Consider the following 23625-nt stretch of genomic DNA (forward strand, 5'->3'; position numbering starts at 1 on the left):
AGAGAGACAGCAGGCACATCTGGCAGGAAAACCAAAGCAAAAAAGCCCAGTGGTGTTGCCTTTGCTGGTCAAGTGGCATCCTGATGCAACCAGAGCTCAGCCAACCGGGTGAAAGGAAGCGATTCTGTGGACAGATGTCCTCAAGCCTTGGTGTCTAACTGCCCTCGCTGCATGGTGCGGTAGAGGAATAGCAAATGTGCATGGTAGACTGGAGAAATTCTCCCCGACAGATGTTGGCAACTGTCCCCAGGAAGCCTGGAAGTCCAGATGGCCTCCCTAGAGGATCAACTACCACCACCACCCACATCCCTCTGGGGAAGCTCCCCAAGGGCTCTTGATTGTTTCTGTGCCCTGAGGTTAGAGCCTAGTGCCACCTTCCATGACCTTGTGTGAAAGCAGCCCAGGTAGGCTGGAGGAGACACATCTTCAAAGACAGCCAGGACTGAGACAGACCCCCAATGTGGGGTGGACAGAGCTGAGGGGAGGAGGTGTGCCAGGCAGTCACACTCGCTCCTGAAAGTGGTGGGTGCTGATTTTTTTTTTAAATCTCCCTTGTGGGTTGGAATAAGACCACAGTCAGTGAAGGCACTTGCCTGGCGTGCAGCTGTCCCTGGTTTTGATCAGCAGCATCATGTGGTTCTCATAGTGTGATTCCAGTGTGTTCCACAGGGAGCACAGAGAGAGAATGTTTCTCTCTCCACATCTGAACCCACCAAAGGATTTCCCTCACAAGTGGCCTCAACCCCAGCAAATCGTAGGGGGACCATATGCTCCCAGTCTCCTCTATGGAGTTGACCTGTGGAGTCATGTTCAGACACCTTCAAGTTTGCCTTCTGGACTCGAAGAACAGCCTCGGAGCCCAGAACCCACTGTCTCCCACAGATAAGATGTTTCTGTCTGTCACTTTCCTTATACAAAAGGGAACCAGCTCTCTTTTCTGGAAGAGAAGGAAGCCTCCAGGCTGACCCCATGTTACTCTTCGAGATGCCAGCAACCAAGCAGGCAGCAGACCTCAGTCCCAAAAGGCGTCTAAAAATTGGAAGTCTCCCTAGAGGAGGTGTCCCACGCTGAATTTGAAAATGGCCCTGGGTCCTTCTGGACAGTGGATGACTTTCCCCCGTGGAAAGGTTATGAAGTGAGAGTTAGGGTTCTTGGGCCAGCCTGACAGAATTCTTCTCACATCCTGGGTCTTTCAGAAAGAACCACTTACTTCCTCCAACACAGTCTTTCAAAATGACCATCCCACACCTTATGAAATGTTTTGCTGTGCCTTGGACTGACAGTCCAAGGATGCTCTTTAGGCTGGCAAGTGAGGCTGAGTCCAAATTCAGTGACTCGCACTGCAGACCACTCTCCTCTCCTTGTCCCCACTCCTACCCCTGGCTTCTCACTGCCAATGGACAGGTTCCAGTGTACCTACCCACAAAGGGTCTTAGAACCACCAGAGAAAGAATTCTGGCATCCAAAGGACCAATGAACATCGCCAGCCTCCCCGACTCCACCCGTAGCCCAGTCCTTCCCCAGATCCCCTGTGCCGGCAGTTGCCAACACCTGCCAGGACAATTTCTACAGAGAACTCTGTGTGCCTCTGAGCCTGGGCAGGTGGTAGCATTAGTGGCCCCTGCCCCTGTGTTGGCCTGTTGCTGCCCGATCTCTAGGCCAGGGGTACGCAGCCTTGGGCACTGTAGCCACGGGTGGTCTTCACACTAATCGGCTGGACGGTGGATGGATGGAGCTTAATCTGAGATCTGGCCGCTTGGTTGGGGGCAGTGGGTGTCTCGGAGGGGCTGGGCCCTGCTGCGGACAGAAAGACCCTGGCACCCCATGTCTTGCTCAGACATGGTGCGGGGCTGCCTTGGGCCACGTGTCCACGTGTTTCTCTGTCCCTCGCCTTGCTGTGTGGCTTTGGCTTCTGCAGGAGTGGCCAGGCTTCTAACAGTGGGGCCTCAGCGTTGGGAGGACTGGGTTGGCCTGGGTCCCCAAGCTTGGGGCAAAGGAGAGAATGTCTTGGGGTCCTCCCCCAAGACCTCGCCATCACCCTTTGCCAGCAGTGAGGTCCAGATTAAGGCAGGTTCCTTGTCAGTCCACCCTCTCGTTTCCCAACTGGCTTCTTTTGTTGAGAAATCCATTGGGAAATGACAGACCTGGCTAGAGAGAGCTCTGAAGGCTGAATTCAGGTTCTGCTGGTAGAAAACCTGGGTTCACTTGCCTGACACCATGTGGTCTCACCAATCCTCAAGCACTACCAGGAGTGACTTCAGAGCCTCAGAGTGCCACGGGGTGTAGCCCCTGAGAATATCAAAACTAAAAGGAGTCCAAGATGCAAGCTTGATATCCCTGGGCCCGGCCAGCAGAAAACAGGCCCTGGCACTTGTTTCCTGGCCAGAAATGGCCTCATTGCCACACTTGGGTAAAAAAAATTTGGGTTGGACTGATGACAAGCAAAGAGGGTGAGACCCCTCTGGAAAGTCTCGGCCACGGGGTGGGGGAGGAGACGGGACGTGTCTGAGGGTGAGGGAACCAGAACAGCAGTGTAGCAGTGAAGAACAAAAGGAGAGAGGTCTGGTCTGAAATGCCTAAGCCAGCCAAGTCTGTCACTCTGCCCCTCTCTCACCTGGTGGCCTGCCACGACCTCCCCATCCCAGAAAAGGGGAACCCAGGGCCTGCGGGCAACCCTACCCCTTCCTGCTCGCCTCCTGCTAGGTCTGAAGACCATCGTGGGGGCTCTGATCCAGTCTGTGAAGAAGCTGGCCGACGTCATGGTCCTCACGGTCTTCTGCCTCAGTGTCTTCGCACTCATCGGCCTGCAGCTCTTCATGGGCAACCTCCGCCACAAGTGTGTGCGCAACTTCACGCTGCTGAACGACACCAACGGCTCCGTGGAGGCCGACGGCCAGGTCTGGGAGTCGCTGGACCTCTACCTCAACCACCCAGGTGCCCACTGGTGTTGAGGCCCAGGGCAGGGCTACGGGCGGCCTCCAGGGTTGGGGCAGCCCCAGGCGTCCCCAGGACCCCTTTTCTCCATAGAGGCACTGATGTGTGCTCCTCCCCACCTCGACCCTCAGGCTAGAGGGGAGAAGAGACTGGAACCGGGAGGAGGATGCTAGATGAGAGACCTGGTTAGGGGCAGCGATGACACTTGGAGTGGCCACTGAACCAGGGGTAGACCGGGTGATGGGACTCCGCTTCTGGGGAGGAGAGTTAACTTGGTAATGGCAGGGTAGTTCTGGGGTGGTATCAGTTTAGCTTTGGGACTTCTTGGTGGCTTCACAATCCCCACCAGGAAAGGAAGCAGGCTAGCTTCATGTCTGGATATACGAGGAACCCCCTCTTTATCCTGTCCCTACTTTACTCTTCCATCTCAGAATGTGTTCGTTGGCCTGGAGGCTGGAATATATATATGTATATGAGTGAGAGTGAGTGTGTGTGTGTGTGTGTGTGTGTGTGTGTGTGTGTGTGTGTGTGTGTGTGTGTGTACATAACTGATGTCTGACCAGTTTTGGTCAGTTTTGGTCCTGGGCTCCTATGGACTAGATAGAATGAATATAACTAATGTAGAAAATGAACTTTCTGTGGTTAGGCTATAGCTGGCCATACACCAAGCCTCCTTGGAAGGCTCCAGAAACACCCCATGATTTCTCAGTGAATTGGGCTGGTGTCCTGGGGATTCTCCCCTAGTCAGTGGTGGGTGCTTAGCATGGTGGATTTGTACTTTGGCAGGCGGAAGTTAGAGGTGAGACTGGTAGATGGTCACAGAGATGGGACTGGGGGCGAGGGGTATTAGTATCTCCTCTAATGTAGCCCCCAATTCTGAATTTGGGGCCAGCACCTCTGTGTGAGGATATGGGCCCTGAGCCAGGCAATAGTCTGTGACAGCCAGTCTGGAACTCCACCACCAGGCCTCTGCCACCTCATTCAGGGTCCTACTTGATCTTGAAGGCCCTTCGGTCATAGAGACAAGAAAGAAGCTTCAGTGAAGACTGTCCTCTGTCTCCTGGGCACGGGGTCTTGCGGCTGCACCTCTGAGAAGGAGGAGTAGGAGGAGGAAGCCTTGGGAAAGCCTGAGTCTAGCACAGGCAGAGGCCAGTGGCCAGGGCAGAGAAGAGAGAACCCAAGACCAATCCCAGGTGTCTGTGCTGCTCATCTCAGTTCTTCTCTTCCAGATAACTACATTCTGAAGGAAGGGACCACCGATGTGCTACTGTGTGGGAACAGCTCAGATGCCGGGTATGTAGCACTGCCCCCAGGGCCACCTGCCCAGCCAGGAAAGAACATGGTGCTCTGACCAGTGCCCCTGTGTTTCCCTCTATACCCTGTGTGACCTCTGACCCCAGAATTGCGAGCCCAAAGTAGCAGAGAGAGTCTGCAAGTCCGCCTGCCCTTCTAGGAAGGGCTCCTTTCTGGACACCCTAGTTGCTTGCTCCCATGGATGGCACAAATCAGAGGTGAGGGCAGCATCCCCAGGAAGCAAGCAAGTGGGGCCTGGGCTGACCAGTTTGTGCTCTGGCACAAACCACTCCATCCAGGTCAGAGTGCCAGTGCCACAGGCTGGGGGCAGAGACATACAGACTTGCCAGCCTCAGCCTGTCCCAGAGCCTTCCTGCTCAGCTGGAGATTGTCTGAGATTGACCCACTGCTCTTCCTCTTCCCCCATTTCTCTCTCTCCCTCCCTCTTGTGTACTCTCTTTCTCTTTCTCTCCCTTTCTCTCTGTCTCTGTCTCTGTCTGTCTGTCTGTCTCTCTCTCTTTCATACACACACACACACACACACACACACACACACACACACACACATACACACACAGGCTATCCTTTCATGGGCAATGTTGGTCTCCCTCTCTGTGACAGGCATGCACTCCAGTGAATGGGCATATTCTTCATGGGCCAGAACCGCTCTCCACCCCAACAATCATCACTCAATCCCCTGACGTAGCCTTTGCCCTGGATCCTGTGCTCCACCCTGCCGAGCTCAGCTTCGTTCCCACCCTCACCCCAGCTCAGCTCCCCATCAGGGGTCCACAGGCCTCCTTTAAGAAGACTTGGGGTTGGGTCTTCAGCACTAGCTGAGACAGTGCCTGTGGGTGGGAAGAGGGAACTGGGGTGGACTGAGCAGCTTAAGCTGGGATGAAACTGGTGCACCGAGAAGTCATGAAGGGGCTGTATGTGACACTGGTTCCTAGTGTGAAAACCTCGTGGTCCTACAACACACACAACCAGGGGGAATACTCCAGGCTTAGAATCTCAGGGCCCCAGGACCCCTTGCACAGGGGGCTGAGCATGTTCTCTGGCTACAGGACGTGTCCCGAAGGCTATCGCTGTCTCAAGGCAGGCCAGAACCCCGACCACGGCTATACCAGCTTTGACTCCTTTGCCTGGGCATTCCTCGCGCTCTTCCGCCTGATGACGCAAGATTGCTGGGAACGCCTCTACCAGCAGGTGTGGGGAGCGCACCAGGCGGGGGCTCAGGCAGTGCAAGTGACTGGGTGGGGGTGGCCCCTTAGCTTTCCCACTGGCCTGAGCAGAGGAGGGAGAGGGCAGGGAGCCTGCAGCTGTGGCCTAGGAAACTAGGGCATCAAAGAAACTTAAGTTTACTGGGGACCCAGCAGCCATCCCTATTTCTAGGGTACTCATGTTCTGGGAGCTTCTGCAGGCCATGATGGACTGTTCCCCCCTGGATGTGGCTTTCCCCTCCCTCCTGTCAGTGTGACACCCCTGTGTAGGGAGTCTATTCGCTGTGGCTTTGAACACTCCCCTCGGTAGGGGGGATGTGCCCTCCTCTCTACTCAAGCTGTGTCCATGGTGCCCCTGTCCTAGCCACCTTGTGGGCACTTGCACCTGCCTGACTTGACACAGGAGGGGGACCCGGTGAGGATGACTTCTGCTTCCCCCACTGTTCCCCCAGACACTGAGATCCGCTGGGAAGATCTACATGATCTTTTTCATGCTTGTCATCTTCCTGGGCTCTTTCTACCTGGTGAACCTTATCCTGGCCGTGGTTGCCATGGCCTACGAGGAGCAAAACCAAGCCACCATCGCAGAGACCGAAGAGAAGGAAAAGCGCTTCCAAGAAGCCATGGAGATGCTCAAGAAGGAACATGAGGTGAGTGAGCACTGCAGTTGGGGAACCTCCCAACAGAGCCTCTCCCTTGATTGTGAGGGCCTGGAAGCAGGATGCATTCTGGGTAAAAACTGAGTGAAGACAGTGCCTGTGGGTGAGGCTCCTGCTAGGTAAAAGTGGCAAAGGTGGAGCTGGAGAGATAGCACAGTAGTAGGTGTTTGCCATGCACGTAGCTGACCCAGGATGGACCCGGATTTGATTCCCAGCATCCCATAATAAGGTCCCCCACGCCTGCCAAGAGCTACTATATTTGAGTGCAGAGCTAGGAGTAACCCCTGAGTGCGGCTGGGTGTGGCCCACAATCAAAACCACAACTAACTAAATAAATAATAGAATTGGCAAATGTAGGTCGTGTGTGTAGTACATGATGACAAGGAGGTCCCTGTTCATGGACCACGTTTTCTGCTCAAGAAATGCCTTTGAGACTAGTCCATAAGGCCCAAAGTTGGAGGCCTGCAGCAGCTAAGAAAGTAAGTTCAAGGACTAGAGCAATAGCAAAGAGGTTGAGGCGCCCGCCTTGCCTGCAGCAACTGGCCCGGGTTCAATTCTCATAACCTCATGAGGTCCCCTGAGCCACATCAGGAGTAATGCCTGAGCTCAGCCAAGTGAGGCCCCCAAACAAAAAGTCCTATGCCACTGTTTATCCCCTCACAGCCCCACACACTGTAGTACTAGAAACAATAGTATGAGCCCTAGAAGATCTGGGCCAAGACATCCACTTCTGCCTATCCAGGACACCTTCCTTGACATTGGGAACCTTCTAGAATAGGTTTCTTGTTTGTTTATTCTGGGCCATACTCGGCAGCATTTACTGCAGAGCAGTTATTCCTGGCTCTGTGCTCAGAAATGACTCTTGGCAGGCTCTTCGGGGGACCATATAAGATGCCTTGGATCAAGCCCCAGTGAGCCCTGTGCAAGGAAAACACCCTACCCAATGTGCTATAACTCTGGCCCCTAGAAGAGTTTTTCTGGAAAAACTCCTGCCTTCCGGTTCTGTCACCCCCTCTGTCCTCAGTGCTCCCTACCCAGCGGTCCCCCACTTGTAAGATGTCCTCTTCCACCACTACTCTCTTCCCTTGGTTCCAAGGCCTTTCTCATCACATCCTAGATCTACCTGCAGTCCTCAGCCACTTGGGCTGCCCCACTGACTCTTGGGAAATGTGAGACCCTCGGTGTGGCTAAACCTGCCTTCTCTTGCAGCTGTGTTTACTCTCAGTAACATTCCATCCTCCCTCTCCCTCCAGGCTCTCACCATCCGGGGTGTGGACACTGTGTCTCGAAGCTCCTTGGAGATGTCCCCACTGGCCCCAGTGACCACACACGAGAGAAGAAGCAAGAGGAGAAAACGAATGTCCTCCGGCACGGAGGATGGAGGGGATGACAGGTTCCCCAAGTCTGACTCAGAGGATGGCCCCAGAGCGCTGGTAGGTGATCTCCTGTGTGGTTCAGGCCCTGGCCCCTGGCCTTGGCAGCAGAGGGGTCGGGCATAGCAGCAGCGCCAGAGCTGCATCTCTAGGGAAACCTCTGTGAGCCCCTTTCAGCAGTCCTATCCCTTGAGGCCCTTCTAAGTATGAAAAGATGCTGGACACAGGGATGGAGTAAGTTTCGGTGTCAGTATATCCCCCACTTGCACTGGGATAGAGGACACCTGGAAGAAATGTCTAGGCATTCTCAGTGAGTAAGTGGCATGACTGCCCTTCCCCGTTTCTGCCTGAATCCCCTCTTCAGGCTCTGAGAAGCCCCAGAAATAATGGGTTTTAGGGATTCAGGGACCCCACAAGTCCAAAATTGCCTCTAGTCCTTCTCCCCTTCCCTAATCATCCTGAAGTCCCACCTATCCTGTAAATCACCCCACGTGAAGTATCTCCAACTCCAGGTGAGCAAGTCTGAATCCAGGTCATGCATGAAATTATCCAAACCAGGCTGAGGGTGACCAAGGCTGCCAGCAGCCTTCTACCTTATATAGAGAGCCAGCTGCCTGCCAGAACTGCCTTTTTTTTTTTTTTTTTTTTTTTTTTTTGGTTTTTGGGTCACACCCGGCGGTGCCCAGGGGTTACTCCTGGCTGTGTGCTCAGAAATAGCTCCTGGCAGGCACGGGGGACCATATGGGACACCGGGATTCGAACCAACCACCTTTGATCCTGGATCGGCTGCTTGCAAGGCAAACATCACTGTACTATCTCTCCCGGCCCCAGAACTGCCATTTTTATTGCGTCCAGAGACCACCCCTGGGTAAGGCAGTAAGGACAGAGTAAGGACAGATAGCTCAGGCTATCCTGAGCCAGTCCCACCCAGGTTTCCAAGTAAGACCATCTCTGTTTTGGGGTAAATCCAAGTTGTAAACAAACATACAAAGGAGCCAGGGATGATCTTTGTTGTAATTAAAAGTAAGGTGTAATCTAACACCACCCACTTCCCATTGGGCCATCTAAAACCTCCCTGCTCCGAGAAGCCAGTATGAGCTGTCCCATCCTGGTTTTATTCCTCCAGAATCGTCTGAGCCTCACCCATGGACTCAGCAAGACTTCAATGAGGCCACGCTCCAGCCGTGGAAGCATTTTCACCTTCCGCCGGCGAGACCTGGGTTCCGAGACTGATTTTGCCGACGATGAAAACAGCACAGCTGGGGACAGCGAGAGCCACCGCATGTCCTTGCCAGTGCCCTGGCCTCTGCGCCGGCCCAGTGCCCAGGGAGGACAGTCGAGTCCGGGGGCCTCAACTCCTAGCCACGTCCTCAATGGCAAAAGGAACAGCACGGTGGACTGCAATGGCGTGGTCTCCTTGCTCGGAGCAGGAGAGCCTGACGCCACCTCCCTGGGAAGCCGCCTCCTCCGCCCTATGATGCTGGAGCGACCCCCAGACACGGTGAGCCAGCCCTGTGACACTACACCAGGTCCCCCAAACACTCACCAAGAGTTTGCTGAGCATCTGTTATACACTAGGCTCTGCCAGCCAGAGCCTGTGACAGGGCACCCAGGCACAAACAAAACAAGGGAAATGTGGTACTACAGGGAGCACAGTTAGATTGTTTGGGCCAAGGGAAAGAGCTCAGAGGGTTGGTACACATCCATGTACAAGTGCTAAGCTCCTATTGCCATCTCCAATATTGTCTAGCCCCCTGAGCACCTCCAGGTGTAACCCTGGAAACCCCTTCTGAGTACTTCTAAGAATGGTCCAGTGGCCCCCAGGCTGGCCAGGGTGACCCTGGTTCCCAGTACTGCTCACCTGAGTAGCATCATGTCACTGCTCAAGCATTGAACTGTCAGGATAAGCTGGCTGAGAGCGCCACTTTCCTGAACTTTGCTTGAGATGTCCCCAAATGATAGATTCAGCACTTGGTAAAGACCGAGTCATGGATGTTCCATGGTGGTGCAGAACCTGTGTCCAAGAGGCCTGTGTGTGCCAGGATTGCTCCTGGGCATGCTGGGAGGTGTGGGGAATTTCCTCAGAAAAGGCTAGAGCCTCAAGAAGACAACAATTATTCACCAAGTCTGGATTATCCCAGCAATTTACGGTTTTAATAACATCAGCCAAATCCAACATGCTATGGAAGAAGAAAGGTAGGACAGGGGACCAAGGAACCCCAATTGAGAAAGGAGTTAAGATGCTTTCAGGAACACAGAGTTTGGGGGGAGAATTGGGCTTGGCCTTCAGATTCCAAATACAAACTGACTGAATCCCAGGGCACAGCTCACCAGATGGGTGGCTGTGGACAAGAGACAAGCAACTTTATTTCTCTGCCTCAGTGAAATAAAAACACTCTTGGGAACCATTGCAGGAAACCATGAGCAAGTCTGGATAAAGCAGTTTTGTTCAATGTACCAGCATTTAGGGTCATGCTAGCACACGCACTCTTGTTACATCATCCAGGGCAAGCATTCTAGACTAGGCCATCACTATGCTAGACTAGGCCCAGGTACCAAAACCCTGGGGCAGAAGACTATCCCTTCTGTTAGAGGGAAGCATGGCAGAGGAGAGAGGAGTTGCACTGTCGGGAGGGACCAGCCACATTGTGAGAGACCAACAGAGTCTCAGCACTCAGTGTTCTGTCGCCAGTCACACCGACAGTAGCTTGCCAGCCCTACCTCAGCATGACGCCCAGAGCTGCTCACCAGGGGGAAAGGGTAAACAGCAGTGCAGACTGCAAGGCCAGCGGAGCCAGGAGAGGGACCCAAGTCTTCAGCAGGACAGAGACTCTCAGGATGGGGACATCCTATCAAAAGGAAAGAGGTGGGGCTTTGTAGCCAAGTTGGCTATTTTGTTCCAGCTCAAACACATGCTCTCTCTGTGGGACCTAGAGAGGTTTCTTTCTCGGTACCTCGATTCCTCTTCTATAAAGTGGAAAAAACATACATATCCATGGGGCCGAGCGATGGCACAGCAGTAGGGCATTTGCCTTGCATGTGACCAACCTAGAATGGGCCCAGGTTCATCCCATATGAGCATCCCCTATGGTTCCCTGAGCCTGCCAGGGGTGATTTCTGAGCGTAGAGCCAGGAGTAATCCCTGAAGGTCACAGATAGGGCCCACAAAAGCATTTTTTTTTTAAAAGTTATATATCCATGGGGCAGGAGAGAAGGGTCAATGCTTGGCATATGCAGTGCCCTAAATTTGGTCCCTAGAACCACATGCATTCTACTTCCTGTGGAACCCAAACTCCAGACAGGCAGCCAACATCCTCACAAGGCTAAGCTCTGTGCTCTGGGGCACCTCTGGACTGGTTCTGTTTAAAAGAATCAAATATCTGAGGCTGGAGCAGTGGCGTAAGCCGTAAGGCATCTGCCTTGCATGTGCTAGCCTAGGACAGACTGCAATTCGATCCCCCAGCATCCCATATGATCCCCCAAGCCAGGGACGATTTCTGAGTGCATAGCCAGGAGTAAACCCTGAGCGTCACCAGGTGTGGCCGAAAAACCAAAAAGAATAAATAAATAAATAAATAAATAAATAAATAATAAAAGAACCAAATATCTATGTCTGTGGGCTGCAGTGAGGACTGCAACAGTTCAGACCTTCCCAGGTTAGAACCAGTTCGAACCCCATCCAGTATTTGTCTATACTCAGTTGCTATTATTATGATCCATTATGGCTTTCACTGAGTAGGAAGTGGTAGAGGTTTCTGGGGGTGCACTGTAGAATGTCTGGGGCCCTCATCCTCCCCTAGATCTGGGAGCCCAACAGGAGGGTCCTAGAAATACATTTTGGACAAACCACAGTGTCTGGGTTGGTTTGTTGATACCTGGAAGTGGGGTGTCTGGCTTCCCCGGAGCATTGAACCCCAGCTGCAGGTGGCCCAGCAGGACCAGTCCTGGATCACAGCCTTGGATCACAGTCCTGGATCAAATCAGCTGCCTGGAAAACTAATAGAATTTCCTAATTTCATTAGGGAGAAAATCATCTTCTTGCACAGCATATGTCGGGAGGAATCCAAGTTCAAACACCTCATTACAGGAACTCTGACTTCACCCATTCTCACTGCCATGGGGCCCATTTGTAGCACTTAAAAGGATTAACAGGCCAAGGGGGTCATTTGCAAAGTTAAGGGAATTAACTAAGCAAGATGGAGACGTTCATAAAAAAAAAAGTTAAAGAGATTAGCTGGCATGGAGCTCCTGGGAGTGCCTTCGCTGCTTCCGCTGGTCTCCTCAAAGCGCATCTGCTGAGGTTTCGTTTGAAAAGAGTCTGGCACATAGTGAGGCTTTGCCAGGCTGGCAGGAGGCAAGGCTGGCCTCTCCAGGTGCTCATGTCTCATTTAGTCCAGTGCCAGAGTGGTAAGGGAAGGTCTACTTGTCCATTGGCAGAGAATGCTCAGTTGCATGCAGAACTGTGAGCACTGATCAGGCATCCCCCTTCCTCCTGTACTAGACCTTCACCCTCATTTTCCCTGTCCAGTTAACAAGTTAAGGGCAGACCCAGCCTGTAAATTCAGGAGTCCTGCTTCCTAAGGATGCATCCAGTCAACCAAGATCCATCCATCTGGAGGTGACCTTGAGTGCCAGGCAGTGTTTGACAGTCGGGAACGAATCTAGTGGGGAAGCCAAACCTTGGAGACAGTCTTTCACTAGCACTCAGGATTCTGTGCCAGACAGTTGCCACAAGAATGTTGAGGCTTGGACTTAGACTGGTATCCTTGGGGACAAGGGGCCAGCAAGCTAGTACTGGGGTTATGTCACTCACCTTGGTTATAGCTGACCCCAATTCAATTCCTGACATTGCATATTGTCCCCTGAGCACTGCCAGGAGGGACCCCCTAAGCACAGAGTTAGGAGTAAATTGCTTTACTTCACTGACACAAGAGAATATGGGCTTTTCTGCTGCTTTATGCTCTTGGCTTCAGGGAGTTTGGGCTCCATGAAAACACCCAGATTGTCTTTGCGTGTACTGATGCATAAGGCAGCATCTGCTACCTATAACTTTCTCTCCTCCCTCCCGACTGGCAGGAAATAGTGAATAAGAAAAGGGGTGACTTGTGGGAGAACGGAAGGGGGCTAGCTAGGGGGAGGTTGGGAGCAGAGAAGACCAGAAGCAGTGTCCTTTCGAGCCACCTATCCTGTCTCCCGTGACCCTGGTGCCTGACTCTGGGCCAGCTAAGTCCGCCCCAGCAGGAACACTGACCCCAGCTGACCTGTCTCTCCTGGTTGCTCCCAGACACCTTCAGAGGATCCGGGCAGGCCACAGATGCTCACACCCCTGGCTCCATACCTGGATGGTTTCGAGGGGCCAGGAGAGAGGCAGCGGGCCCTGAGTGCTGTCAGCGTCCTTACCAGTGCACTGGAAGGTGAGTACACCACACACACACACACACACACACACACACACACACACACACACACCCCTCTTCAGGACCACCCAGAACTCCCACTTCCTGTCTAGACTTCTGACACCTCCAGAGGATCCATTTACCTTGAACAGCCACAGCCACCAGAAGTTTCTGCCTCAGTCCCCTGTCCTAAATGTCCACATATCTTTCAGGTAGTTTCTTCCTGAGCATCCTCTGGGGCCATGGTTATGTTCCTTTCCAACATTTAACTTCTGTCCTTGCCATCATTGTGCTTGTCTGTCTTATACTGTCCTCTCCCAAATATCCCCTTATCTGCCAAGGGCCATTTTGCCTCCCACATGCCTATTCTAGACTATTCCTGGCCTTTTCCTAATGTCCTGTGGTAGCATTCATCCTGTCATGGCCAGGTTCACCTTCGTCCATCTCACTCAGACCTTGACCCCACCATCTTCTTCCCTTAAGTCTCATGTGCATTCGTATCTTTTCTGGCCTATCTCAGCCACCTCACTACTGCAACCATCCCTCCATCTCTGTCTTAAAACATCCATATCTGCCGTTACTGTTTTTTTTTTCCACATCCTGTGGACTCCTCATTTATTTCCACACTCAGAAACCAGAACACAGGCCAGCCTTTCCTGCCCCTCTTGCTATCCCTTGAATGTTATTGTCATTCAATAACAGCCTTGCCAACTCCCTGTATAAGTCCTACTTCTTACCTTAAGTGATACATCAGTCAGTTATACCTGCTTTCTGACTGGCCCCTTAGAATTGGAAGAATCTCACCGCAAGTGTCCACCATGTTGGAACCGCTTTGCCCAACGCTACCTGATCTGGGATTGCTGCCCACTCTGGCTGTCCATTAAGCAGAAGGTGAAGTTCATGGTCATGGACCCATTTGCTGACCTCACCATCACCATGTGCATTGTTCTCAACACTCTCTTCATGGCCCTGGAGCACTACAACATGACAACGGAGTTTGAGGAGATGCTGCAGGTCGGAAACCTGGTAAGAGCCACAGGTTGCTGATCCTCAAATGAACATCAATTGTGCATCATGGTGCAGATGGCACTCAGCCACCTGGCATGGTCTTTCTGGGTAAGGGTAAAGGAATTGGAAACAGAGAAAGATCTTCTGATTGTGAGAATCACATGAAAGACATCTTTGTGAAGGGAGTCTCAGGATCAGTCTTTGGCAGCTGCAAGATATTGTTGGGAATGAGTCATTAGGGATAAAGGCTAATAAAGATGCCTGAGGTTACAGAAACCAAAATGCTTTGGATGAGCCTGAAATGTGTAGAGATTTGGCAGTTAGATGAAGCAGGGTATAATGTGCAAAAGAGAGATGGTTCTCATAGATTTACATGCCTATCTGAGTATTTCTGTTTATTGGCTACAGAAAAAAGGGTGTGTGTCTAGGTGGAGAAAAGAAGAGAGGGCAGAATAAAGAGATGGATAGAAAGTATGAGTGTGTGGTTAAATGACCAGATGGATGTATGATGGATGGATTGATGGATGGTTGAAGTGATGAGTGGATAGATATAGGTAGGTAGATGATAGATAGATGGTTGATTTGGTGGATGGGTAGCTGGGTATATTGAGTGAATTAGGCAAAGCCAGATTTGAATTCTGACTCATCTCTTACTATGTGACCTTAAACAAACTACTTAGTCTCAGTAATTGGGGCAGTAAGTATTTGTTGAATTCAATAAACATAAAATTAGTATGACAGTACCAACTTCATAGGAAGCTAATGAGGACTGAATAAGATAATGTGCGCAATATCCTTGGCTTCGGTTGATAAGACATTCTAAATAAAGGATAGCTGTAGTTATTAGGATTGTTTTTGAAGAAATATCTGGGTTCTGATTTTTATTCTTAATTAAATCAAAGCCTATCTTATCTCTATAAATATGGGAAACTGAGGCCCAACGGGTATCGAAATAGAGCACACAGCTTCTGTCTCCGATCCCTGAGTGACAGGGCCCTGCTAGTCTATTCAGGTAAATGCAGTCATCCTTTTTCAGAGAGGGCCTGAGCTGACTGAAATAAGTACTGTCCTCCAAGTAGTATTCTTGAATTTACACGGAGCTAGGAGGTCATTTGGTCCACACTTTCTCTTCCTGTAGATGGAACCCTTTTAGGGGTTCAAACACCCAGTGATACCCTCCCTCAAACCATTGTTCCTACAGGCTGATTTCTCACACGGGGGCATGAGTTTTCTCATGCAGCTTTCCATAGACAGTAAATCCATTTACAGGATTTACTCTACTTTTTTTTTCTTTTATAAGTATGAGTCCATTTTGCTGTAATCCTACTATTTCATTTTTGTCTTCTGTTCGCAAAACAGAAGGGGAAACTTGCTCAGTCTTTCTGCGTCTCACAGTCATCATGGCTGCCTGGTCCTAGTGGCCTTCAGATAGTAACTCTGTGGGTTCGAGGAGAATGAATTTGATTATCTTTTATCCATTGGTTTTTGTAGCATCAAGTCAAAGTGACCAAACATGAGGGGTGTCACTTACTCATTAAGAGGTGACTGAGTCACAGTTGCATTCACTCGAGCTTCAGCTGTTAGTATTGGTCTTGTAGTTGGATGATTGCCAGTTTGGTTCTGTTGGGATAGCTTTGGTGCTAGTATGGAAGATGTTGGTTGTCTTACAGTCACTACTTCTATGTAATTTTTTTAAAATGAGCTAAATATTAAATATAAAGGAAAATAGAAAAGATAATGTTGGCTTGGGAAACGGCTATTTTCCTTTCTTTCTGGAGGGGGAGGTGTTGAAGGGGGGTATGATCACACTCAGCACTACTCGGGAACTGTTCCTGGCTCTGTGTTTGAAGATTACTCACTGTGGTACTTGGGGGATCATGGGGTACTGCAGATAAGACCTGGGCCTCCCACATGCAAAGCATACACTCCTCTGTTGAGCCCAGGAAAAGCCTTTCTTTGTAAGCAGTTCACTAAAACACATCCCATAAAGGAGATCAGTAGATTTAATCTAACCTTTTGCCTATATTATAAACAAAGAAAATGGGCAAAATAAAACTACTGTTGTTATGGACAAGAACATCTGAAAAGTCTGCAACTAGGCATCACTTTAAAATATGGCACATTTGAGCCAGAGCAGTGGCACAAGCGGTAGGGCATTTTCCTTGCACACGCTGACCTAGGACAGATCGTGGTTCGATCCCCCAGTGTCCCATATGGTCTCCCAAGCCAGAAGCGATTTCTGAGCACTTAGCCAGGAGTAATCCCTGAGTGTTACTGGATGTGGCCCCCCCCCCAAAAAAAAAAAACAAAAAATAAATAAATAAAATATGGCACATTCTTTGTACTTCTAGATCAAAGTAGATAGAGGAGAAAGTCTCCAAGACCCCCAATTGTCAAAAACAAGGAGGGTCTTAAAGTAGATAACTTAGGTCAGGGGCCGGCAGTTGAACCCCAGCACCATCTAGTCACTCAGTACAGCAGTTGGGTGTGGCTCTGGAGGTCCCTGAACATGCCTGGGTGGATTTGGTGAGCCTCAGCACTGCAGGCCCTGAACAGCTCTGCCGCCTTGGCACCTGTCATTGAACTGTCCTACTCGATTGGCAGAATATCCTTGGGAGTCCTTGGGTCTCCTAGGCACAGCTTGGAATGTGTTCCTCCCTTACCCCCACTCCACACTCTATCCCCTCCAAAAGAATAGAGTACATAGGTGAGCTGTTTTGTCGATGCCTTGGGACCAGGGAGGTGCTGCTGAGAGTCATCTCAAGTTTGAATCTCAATGAACTTAGAAAAAGACAAGATACAGGGGCTGGAGCCATCACACAGTGATAGAGTGTTTGCCTTACACATGGTCGACCTGAGATGGACCTGGGTTTGATCCCCCAACATTCCATATGGTCCCCATTCTGATATTGGGACTATCAAGGAAGCCTGTATTCACAGTTAAAGCTGGAAAGGAGGAAAACAGTCAGAAATCTGTGAATTACACAGATTTGGGGTTCAGGCTTATTCTTGCGTGTTCCTTAAACCTGCTAATGAATTAACTCATCAAGTGGCCGTGACATGAAATCTTGAGACTCTGAACATGGCAAACATAAAAACTTCTCTGGAAGTATTTTTTTCCAATAGAGTTCCCATGCTTTATTTGTTGAAGTCAATAAATTCTTTCATTGAATCACCTTGAGATACAGTCACAAAGTTGTTAAATATTGAGTTTCAGTCATACAATTGTATCACAGCCGTCACCAGTGCACATTTCCCACCACCAATATCCTATTTCCCTCCCACCCTCCCGTCTTTCTCCCTGCTGGCTTCTGTGGCAGACATTTTTCTTTTCTCTCTCTCCCTCTCCCTCCTTCTCTCTCTCTCTCTCTCTCTCTCTCTCTCTCTCTCTCTCTCTCTCTCTCTCTCTCTCTCTCTCTCTCTCTCTCTCTCTCTCTTTCTCATTCTTTTTTGGTTTGCTTGTTTGTTTTTTGGGCCACACCCGTTTGACACTCAGAGGTTACTCCTGGCTATGGGCTCAGAAATCGCTCCTGGCTTGGGGGGACCATATGGGACGCTGGGATCAAACCGGGGTCAGTCCTAGGCTAGTGCTTGCAAGGCAGATGCCTTACCTCTAGCACCACCTCTCTGGCCTCTCTCTCATCCTTTTTATTCCTTCAAGACATTAGTTTACAATATTGTTATTGAAGGGGTATCATGGATGTCACTTTATCTTCTTTTACACCCAGTTCTTGTGCAAAATGATCATTTCTAACTATCACTGTCATAGTGGTCCCTTCTCTGCCCTAACTGCACTCCCCTGCTATATGTAATAAGCTTTCTACCACAGACTGGTTCTCCAGCTCTCATCTCTATATCATTTATTATAACCATACAACCATTTTTTAAAATATCCTACAAATCAGTGAGAGCATTCTGTCTAGTCCTCTCCCTCTGACTTATTTCTCTCAGTATACTACTTTCCATATCCGTTCATGTATAAGCAAATTTCATGACTTTTTTCTTCTCTGGAAGTTTTTAACCAAGGTAAATTGGATTCCCCCAAATTACAGATTATACCAGGAAATCCTTCACCAAGAGCAAGAGTCAGTGCGCACACATACATTTATCCCTAGTTATTCACACATATACATACAAACACTCACATAGACACCCATAGGCTTATCTGTTTAAAAGTACCACATAATAGTTTGATAGAGATAATACATTAAGAATGCTGGGGCCAGAGAGATAGCATGGAGGCAGGGCATTTGCCTTGCATGCAGAAGGACGGTGGTTCAAATCCCTGCATTTCATATGGTCCCCCCAAGCCTGCCAGGAGCGATTTCTGAGCATAGAGCCAAGAGTAACCCCTGAGTGCTGCTGGGTGTGACCCAAAAACCAAAAGAAAAGAAAAGAATGTTGATAATAAGACATAAAAGAATGAAGTTAGAGAAAGAATTAAACTTTGCAAAGGAATGAAATAAAATCTTTAGAAATGAAAAATAGAAACACTGGAGCCAGCACAATAGCACAGTGGGTAGGGCATTTGTCTTGCACATGGCCAACCCGAGTTTGATCCCCAGCATCCCATACAGTCCCCCAAGTCTGCCAGGTGTGATTTCTGAGTGCAGAGCCACGAGTAACCTCTGAACACTGCTAGGTATGCCCGCCTCCCTCCCCCCAAAATAGAAACACTGAGCGTAAAACCTCAGTGTACCTACTGAACAGCACATTTAATTAAATAGCATAAGCAACTAGGAGAAAACCTAATTAAGTTTAAGAAAGTAGCTCAGAATGCAGTACGAAAGTCAGAAAGATGAGAAGACAGAAAATATTAAATAAAGCTTAAAAGTCATGGAGAAAGAATTAGTTCAAATTAAGCATGCAACTGATCAGCATTCCAGAAAGGAATGAGGTTGAAAGGATATTCCAGGAAAGAATGGAGAGAATTATAATTATAATTCTATAATTGATTATAAAATTACAATATGTTCTGTGTGAGAAAAATAAAAGTAAATATTTCTAGATATTTCATGATAAAAACTGCTGAACTTTTGAAAAACGGAGAGAGATTGCCTGCTAACGAGCCTCCATTGGTGATAGCAAGGCCCATGAAAATCCAGACGAGAAGCAAATAGTAATCTCAAAATGCCAGTAGGAAGCACTAGCAGTCTGAAGGCCTGAAAATCATTCTACCCTGAAAATAATACTGAACGAACATTCAACAGCGCCAAAGAGATGGCACAAGTGGTAGAGCACATGCCTCGTGCATGCCTGACATGTGTGAGGCCTGAGTTCAATTTCCCAGCACCGCATGCCCCCTAGCACCAGCTGATGTTAGTGCCCTCAACACCACCAGCAGTAGCATGCCTTGTTTCCCTCGCAGCACTTCTGAGGGTGGCCCTATGTTTTTTTTAGTCTTGGGGCCACACCCATTGACACTCAGGGGTTACCCCTAGCTATGCGTTCAGAAATCGCTCCTGGCTTGGAGGGACCATATGGGTCGCCGGAGATCAAACCGAGGTCCATCCTGGGTCAGCTGCGTGCAAGGCAAACGCCCTACCGCTGAGCTACTGCTGCGCCACCCCCCCCCCTTTTTTTTTTTAAAGAAACTCAAACACTGCTAATATGTCCCTGTGGCCTCCAGCATCACTGGGCACTAACATTGAACTAGCTCGTCTACTAGCCGAGTATTTGGGGAAGTGGCTCCAAATTTTCTAAGCATTGCTTGAGAGACCAATAAAGAAATAAACCCTAAAAGTTCAAAACACTGATTGTCTCTCTGAAATGACAACAAAAAAATTGTACTTCAGGAAGAAGTAAAATGGTTCTAGAAGATCTGGAAAGATTTAGAGAAGGAATTGTAGGCACTGGAATGGGTAAGAATATTGGCAAAGCATCAGCAGGCATTAGCTGTATAAAATAGTAATAACAACGATGGCTGATTTGAGGGTATAAAAAAGAAAGTACTAAAATAATGGACAGCAATACCATGGAAAAACATGAAAAGTAGGCTTTGAGTTGAATGTATTTAGAATTTTAACACTTCATTAATGCAAGCTTAGTACTAAAATCTTTTGGTAACTACTAACAGAATAGAAATGGAATGTCTTATTTGTCAAACAATTTAAAAGGAAACTATGAAATTCAATTCAGTAGGAAAAGAAAAATTAAATAAACAAAAAGACAAATTAAGTTCTAGACATAAGCCTAAATTATTGGGAATCATAATAAATAGATGAATTAAAGCTACTAATGACAAGACAGATTATTAATTTCATAAAGAAATAAAACTCAGGCCGAAGAGATAGCATGGAGGTAGGGCATTTGCCTTGCATGCAGAAGAACGGTGGTTCGAATCCCAGCATCCCTGATGGTCCCCCCGTGCCTGCCCACAGCGATTTCTGAGTGTGAAGACAGGAGTGACTCCCTGAGCACTGCCAGGTGTGACCCACCCCCCCTAAAAAAAATAAATAAAACTCAGTAATATGTCTATTGTATGAGACATTCTAAATGCAAGGCCCCAGGTCTCCAAAACGAATTAAAGAAAAAAGAAACAGAACGGTTATGCCAGACAAGCACCACGAAGAAAATTAATAGAGCAATGTTAATAACAAGCAAAATAAATTTTAACGTGAAACATATTACTGAAGGACAAAGAGGTTCAAAACACACAGCTAAAAAGGACCAATTCACTGGAATATTTGAGGTCTAAATAAGCATGCACACACCTCATTACATAGTTTCTAAATATGTACAGCAAACAATAAGATGAATTTAATGAGGCCACCATCTAAGAAAGAAATCACCCTCAATAATTGATGGGTCACGCTAACAAAAGATTAGCAAGGACATAAAGAATCTGAAGAGCGAGAAACAAGTAGTTTGAGTTAATGAATGCGCAGATCCTAGCACCCAGCTATTAAGGAAAACACAGGAAACAGAATAGCCCCCAACTCTTATCTCACTCGAAATCTTCTCAGCAAGGACAGTGAGTCAAGAAGATTTTATGCAGAGGCTGTGGCCTGGGATGAGGCCCAATAGTCAAAATACATATCTTACATGCATGAGGCCTGAGTGTGATCCCCAGCCCTTTAAAAAAAGGGAGCTGGAGAGATAGCATGGAGGTAGGGCATTCGCCTTGCATGCAGAAGGTCGGTGGTTCGAATCCCGACATCCCATAAGGTTCCCCCGAGCCTGCCAGGAGCGATTTCTGAGCATAGAGCCAGGAGGAACCCCTGAGCGCTGCTGGGTGTGACCCCCCCAAAAAAAAAGTGTACGTCTGGTTTACTTGTAATTGAAGATGTGTCATAGTAGAACTCACAAAAGTTCTATCATAGAAAAATAATAATAATAATAATAATAATATGAGTTTCAGTCAAAGCAATACTAAAAGGAAAAATTTTTGCTATTTTTGGACCGTACGTGCTCATGTGTTACTCCTGGCTCTGCACTCAGAAGTCACTCCTGGCAGTTCTCGAGGAACCCTATGGGATGCTGGGGATCAAACCAGCATGTAAGACAAAAGCCTTAAACACTATACTCCCCATCCCACTAAAATACTATACTCCTCTCTCTCTCTCCCTGTCTCTCTCTCAAAGAGAAATTTATAGCCTGCAGTGTTTTTCTTAGAGAAGTTGAGAATGAATGCACCAAGTAATAAGCAAGTATCTAGAAAGAGATCAAGCATAAAGAAAAAAAAATGAAAATTGTTAGGGCCAGAGTGATAGTACAGTGAATAGGGCACTTGCCTTGCTTATAGTCGATCTGCCTGGGGACCCCAACATTCCATATGGTACCCACACACAGCCAGAGTAATTCCTGAGTGCAGAGCCAGGAGGAACACCCGAATATCACTGGCCGTGGTCCAAATGCAAAAACAAACAAAAATAAAAACAAACCTATCACTTTAAGATGAAGATAAAGAAAAACTCCTAATGATCAAATTGAGTTTATTCCACTTAAATATGTAGGGTCTTCCCTTAGGTATGGCAAAGTCACAATATAAAATTAAATTCTTTGTGATAAGAACTTTTTTAAAAAAAACTTTATTGATTGATTGGTTGGTTGGTTGGTTTTTAAAGCCACACCCAATGGTGCTCAGGGGTTGGCCACATGAAAGGCAAATGTTCTACTGCTGTGCTATCACTCCGGGCCCTGTGATAAGAACTTTTAGCAAAATAATAACCTTGCATAAAGATCTACAAAATACATAGTAAGTATCATTGATAACTATAACAGCCCATCTATTCAAGAAAAATATACTGATGAAGCTGGGGAGATAGCTGAGGGTCAGGAGTTCATCCCTTGCAGGCATAGGATTTTAATTTGATCCTTGGTACCATATGCCACCCCCTACCCTTGCCAGTACCATTGGGTACCTAATGACCTTCAGCCCTGTTGGGCCCAAACAGCAGCTCTGCATCATTGGGCCTATGTGAAAACTTCTGGCCCAGTTAGCCAGAAGGAGGAGTGGCATCAGTCTCCCTCCCTGCCAAGAGAAGCAAACACAAGTGATCTAGAGAGGGCCTCATTTTTTTCTAACCACCACTAGGAGATGGTATCATCATTACTCCTATTTGACTGATGGGAAGAGAGGCATGGAATGGTGGGATGAATTAGCTCAGGGTTCAGTCAGTAAGTGGCAGAGACAGGCAGTGCATCTAAGTGCTATTTTCTCGCCCAGAGCTCTAGGCTATCTTCTGCACTCAACTTTTGTGTCCATTTTCCTGCTTCCAATCCAGTTATATTGAAGGTTTTTGTCAGCCTGGTAAGAAAAGAGAAAGAAGGAAGGAGAATAGGTCTCAATTTATATTTTCATTACTAATTTGTAAGAGAGTATAATAATGTAGTTGTTTTGTTGTTGTTCATTTGTGTTAGGGCCACACTCAGTAATGCTTAGGGGTTGATTATGCCTGGCTCTGTACTTGGGAATTACTCAGGGGACCATCTGAGATGCCAGGAATTAAACCCAAGTCAGTTGCAGCACCTTTCCAGTGTACTATCTCTCTGATCCCAATAATGCTAGTAGTAACAGACTCAGTTACTGAGAATTAACTGTGTTTCTAATGACCATTAATATCAGTTGGAGGAGGCCAGGGGTGTAGCTTTGCCTTAGAGCACTTACCTTGCATGTATGAGACTTTGGATTTGGTCCCTGAAATTTAAAAAAAAAAATAGAATAATTGTACACATGACAATTAAAACAGTGAAATCTAGGAATAAATGTAAATATTTATAAACTACATATGAAAAATGATAAAAATTATTGAACAAAACTAAACTTAAATTAGAGACATGATTGTCCTAAGTAAAAATCCCCCAATTATAGACATGTAAGTTCTTCCCAAGTTAATCAAGAAATTTAGTGTCATTTGAATCAAAGTTGTGCAAAAAAATTTTTTGTAGTAGGGACATGCCCAGAGGTGCTCTAGGCTTACTCCTGGCTGTACACAGGGATGTCTCCTGGTGCAACTGGGGCCACTGTATGCAGTGCTAGGCTTAGAACCCAGGTCAGTCACATGGTAGGAAAGGGCCTTACCCAATGTACTGGCTCTCTAACTCATTAAAATTGTGTACATTTTTATGTGACTTGACTAGATAGTTTTAAGATTGATGCAGAACAGTGTAATCATCAAAGTAAAGTAGAAATAAAATATAACATAAAGCCACCATGATTAAAACATAGTATGGTGCAATGGTAACAAAATGAGTCCCTGCGGTGGAATTGAGAATTTAAGACAGGAAATGCATTAAA

The 23625-nt window shown here is 48.0% G+C and overlaps 1 protein-coding gene across 9 annotated transcripts in view; it reads left to right on the forward strand.

Moving 5' to 3' along the window:
* The window catches only part of SCN5A (sodium voltage-gated channel alpha subunit 5), an 83345-nt gene that overhangs the window by 17224 nt on the left and 42496 nt on the right, over positions 1-23625 (forward strand). For all 9 annotated transcript variants that reach the window (XM_049766365.1, XM_049766370.1, XM_049766366.1 and 6 more), the window contains exons 6-14: positions 2704-2934; positions 4164-4227; positions 5295-5436; positions 5903-6100; positions 7363-7542; positions 8609-8983; positions 12169-12171; positions 12767-12896; positions 13666-13904. In XM_049766365.1, the coding sequence (XP_049622322.1) occupies positions 2704-2934; positions 4164-4227; positions 5295-5436; positions 5903-6100; positions 7363-7542; positions 8609-8983; positions 12169-12171; positions 12767-12896; positions 13666-13904 (1562 nt within the window). The remainder of the gene's footprint in view (positions 1-2703; positions 2935-4163; positions 4228-5294; positions 5437-5902; positions 6101-7362; positions 7543-8608; positions 8984-12168; positions 12172-12766; positions 12897-13665; positions 13905-23625) is intronic.

This window comes from Suncus etruscus, chromosome 20, assembly GCF_024139225.1.
Source record: "Suncus etruscus isolate mSunEtr1 chromosome 20, mSunEtr1.pri.cur, whole genome shotgun sequence".
Lineage (NCBI taxonomy): Eukaryota > Metazoa > Chordata > Mammalia > Eulipotyphla > Soricidae > Suncus > Suncus etruscus.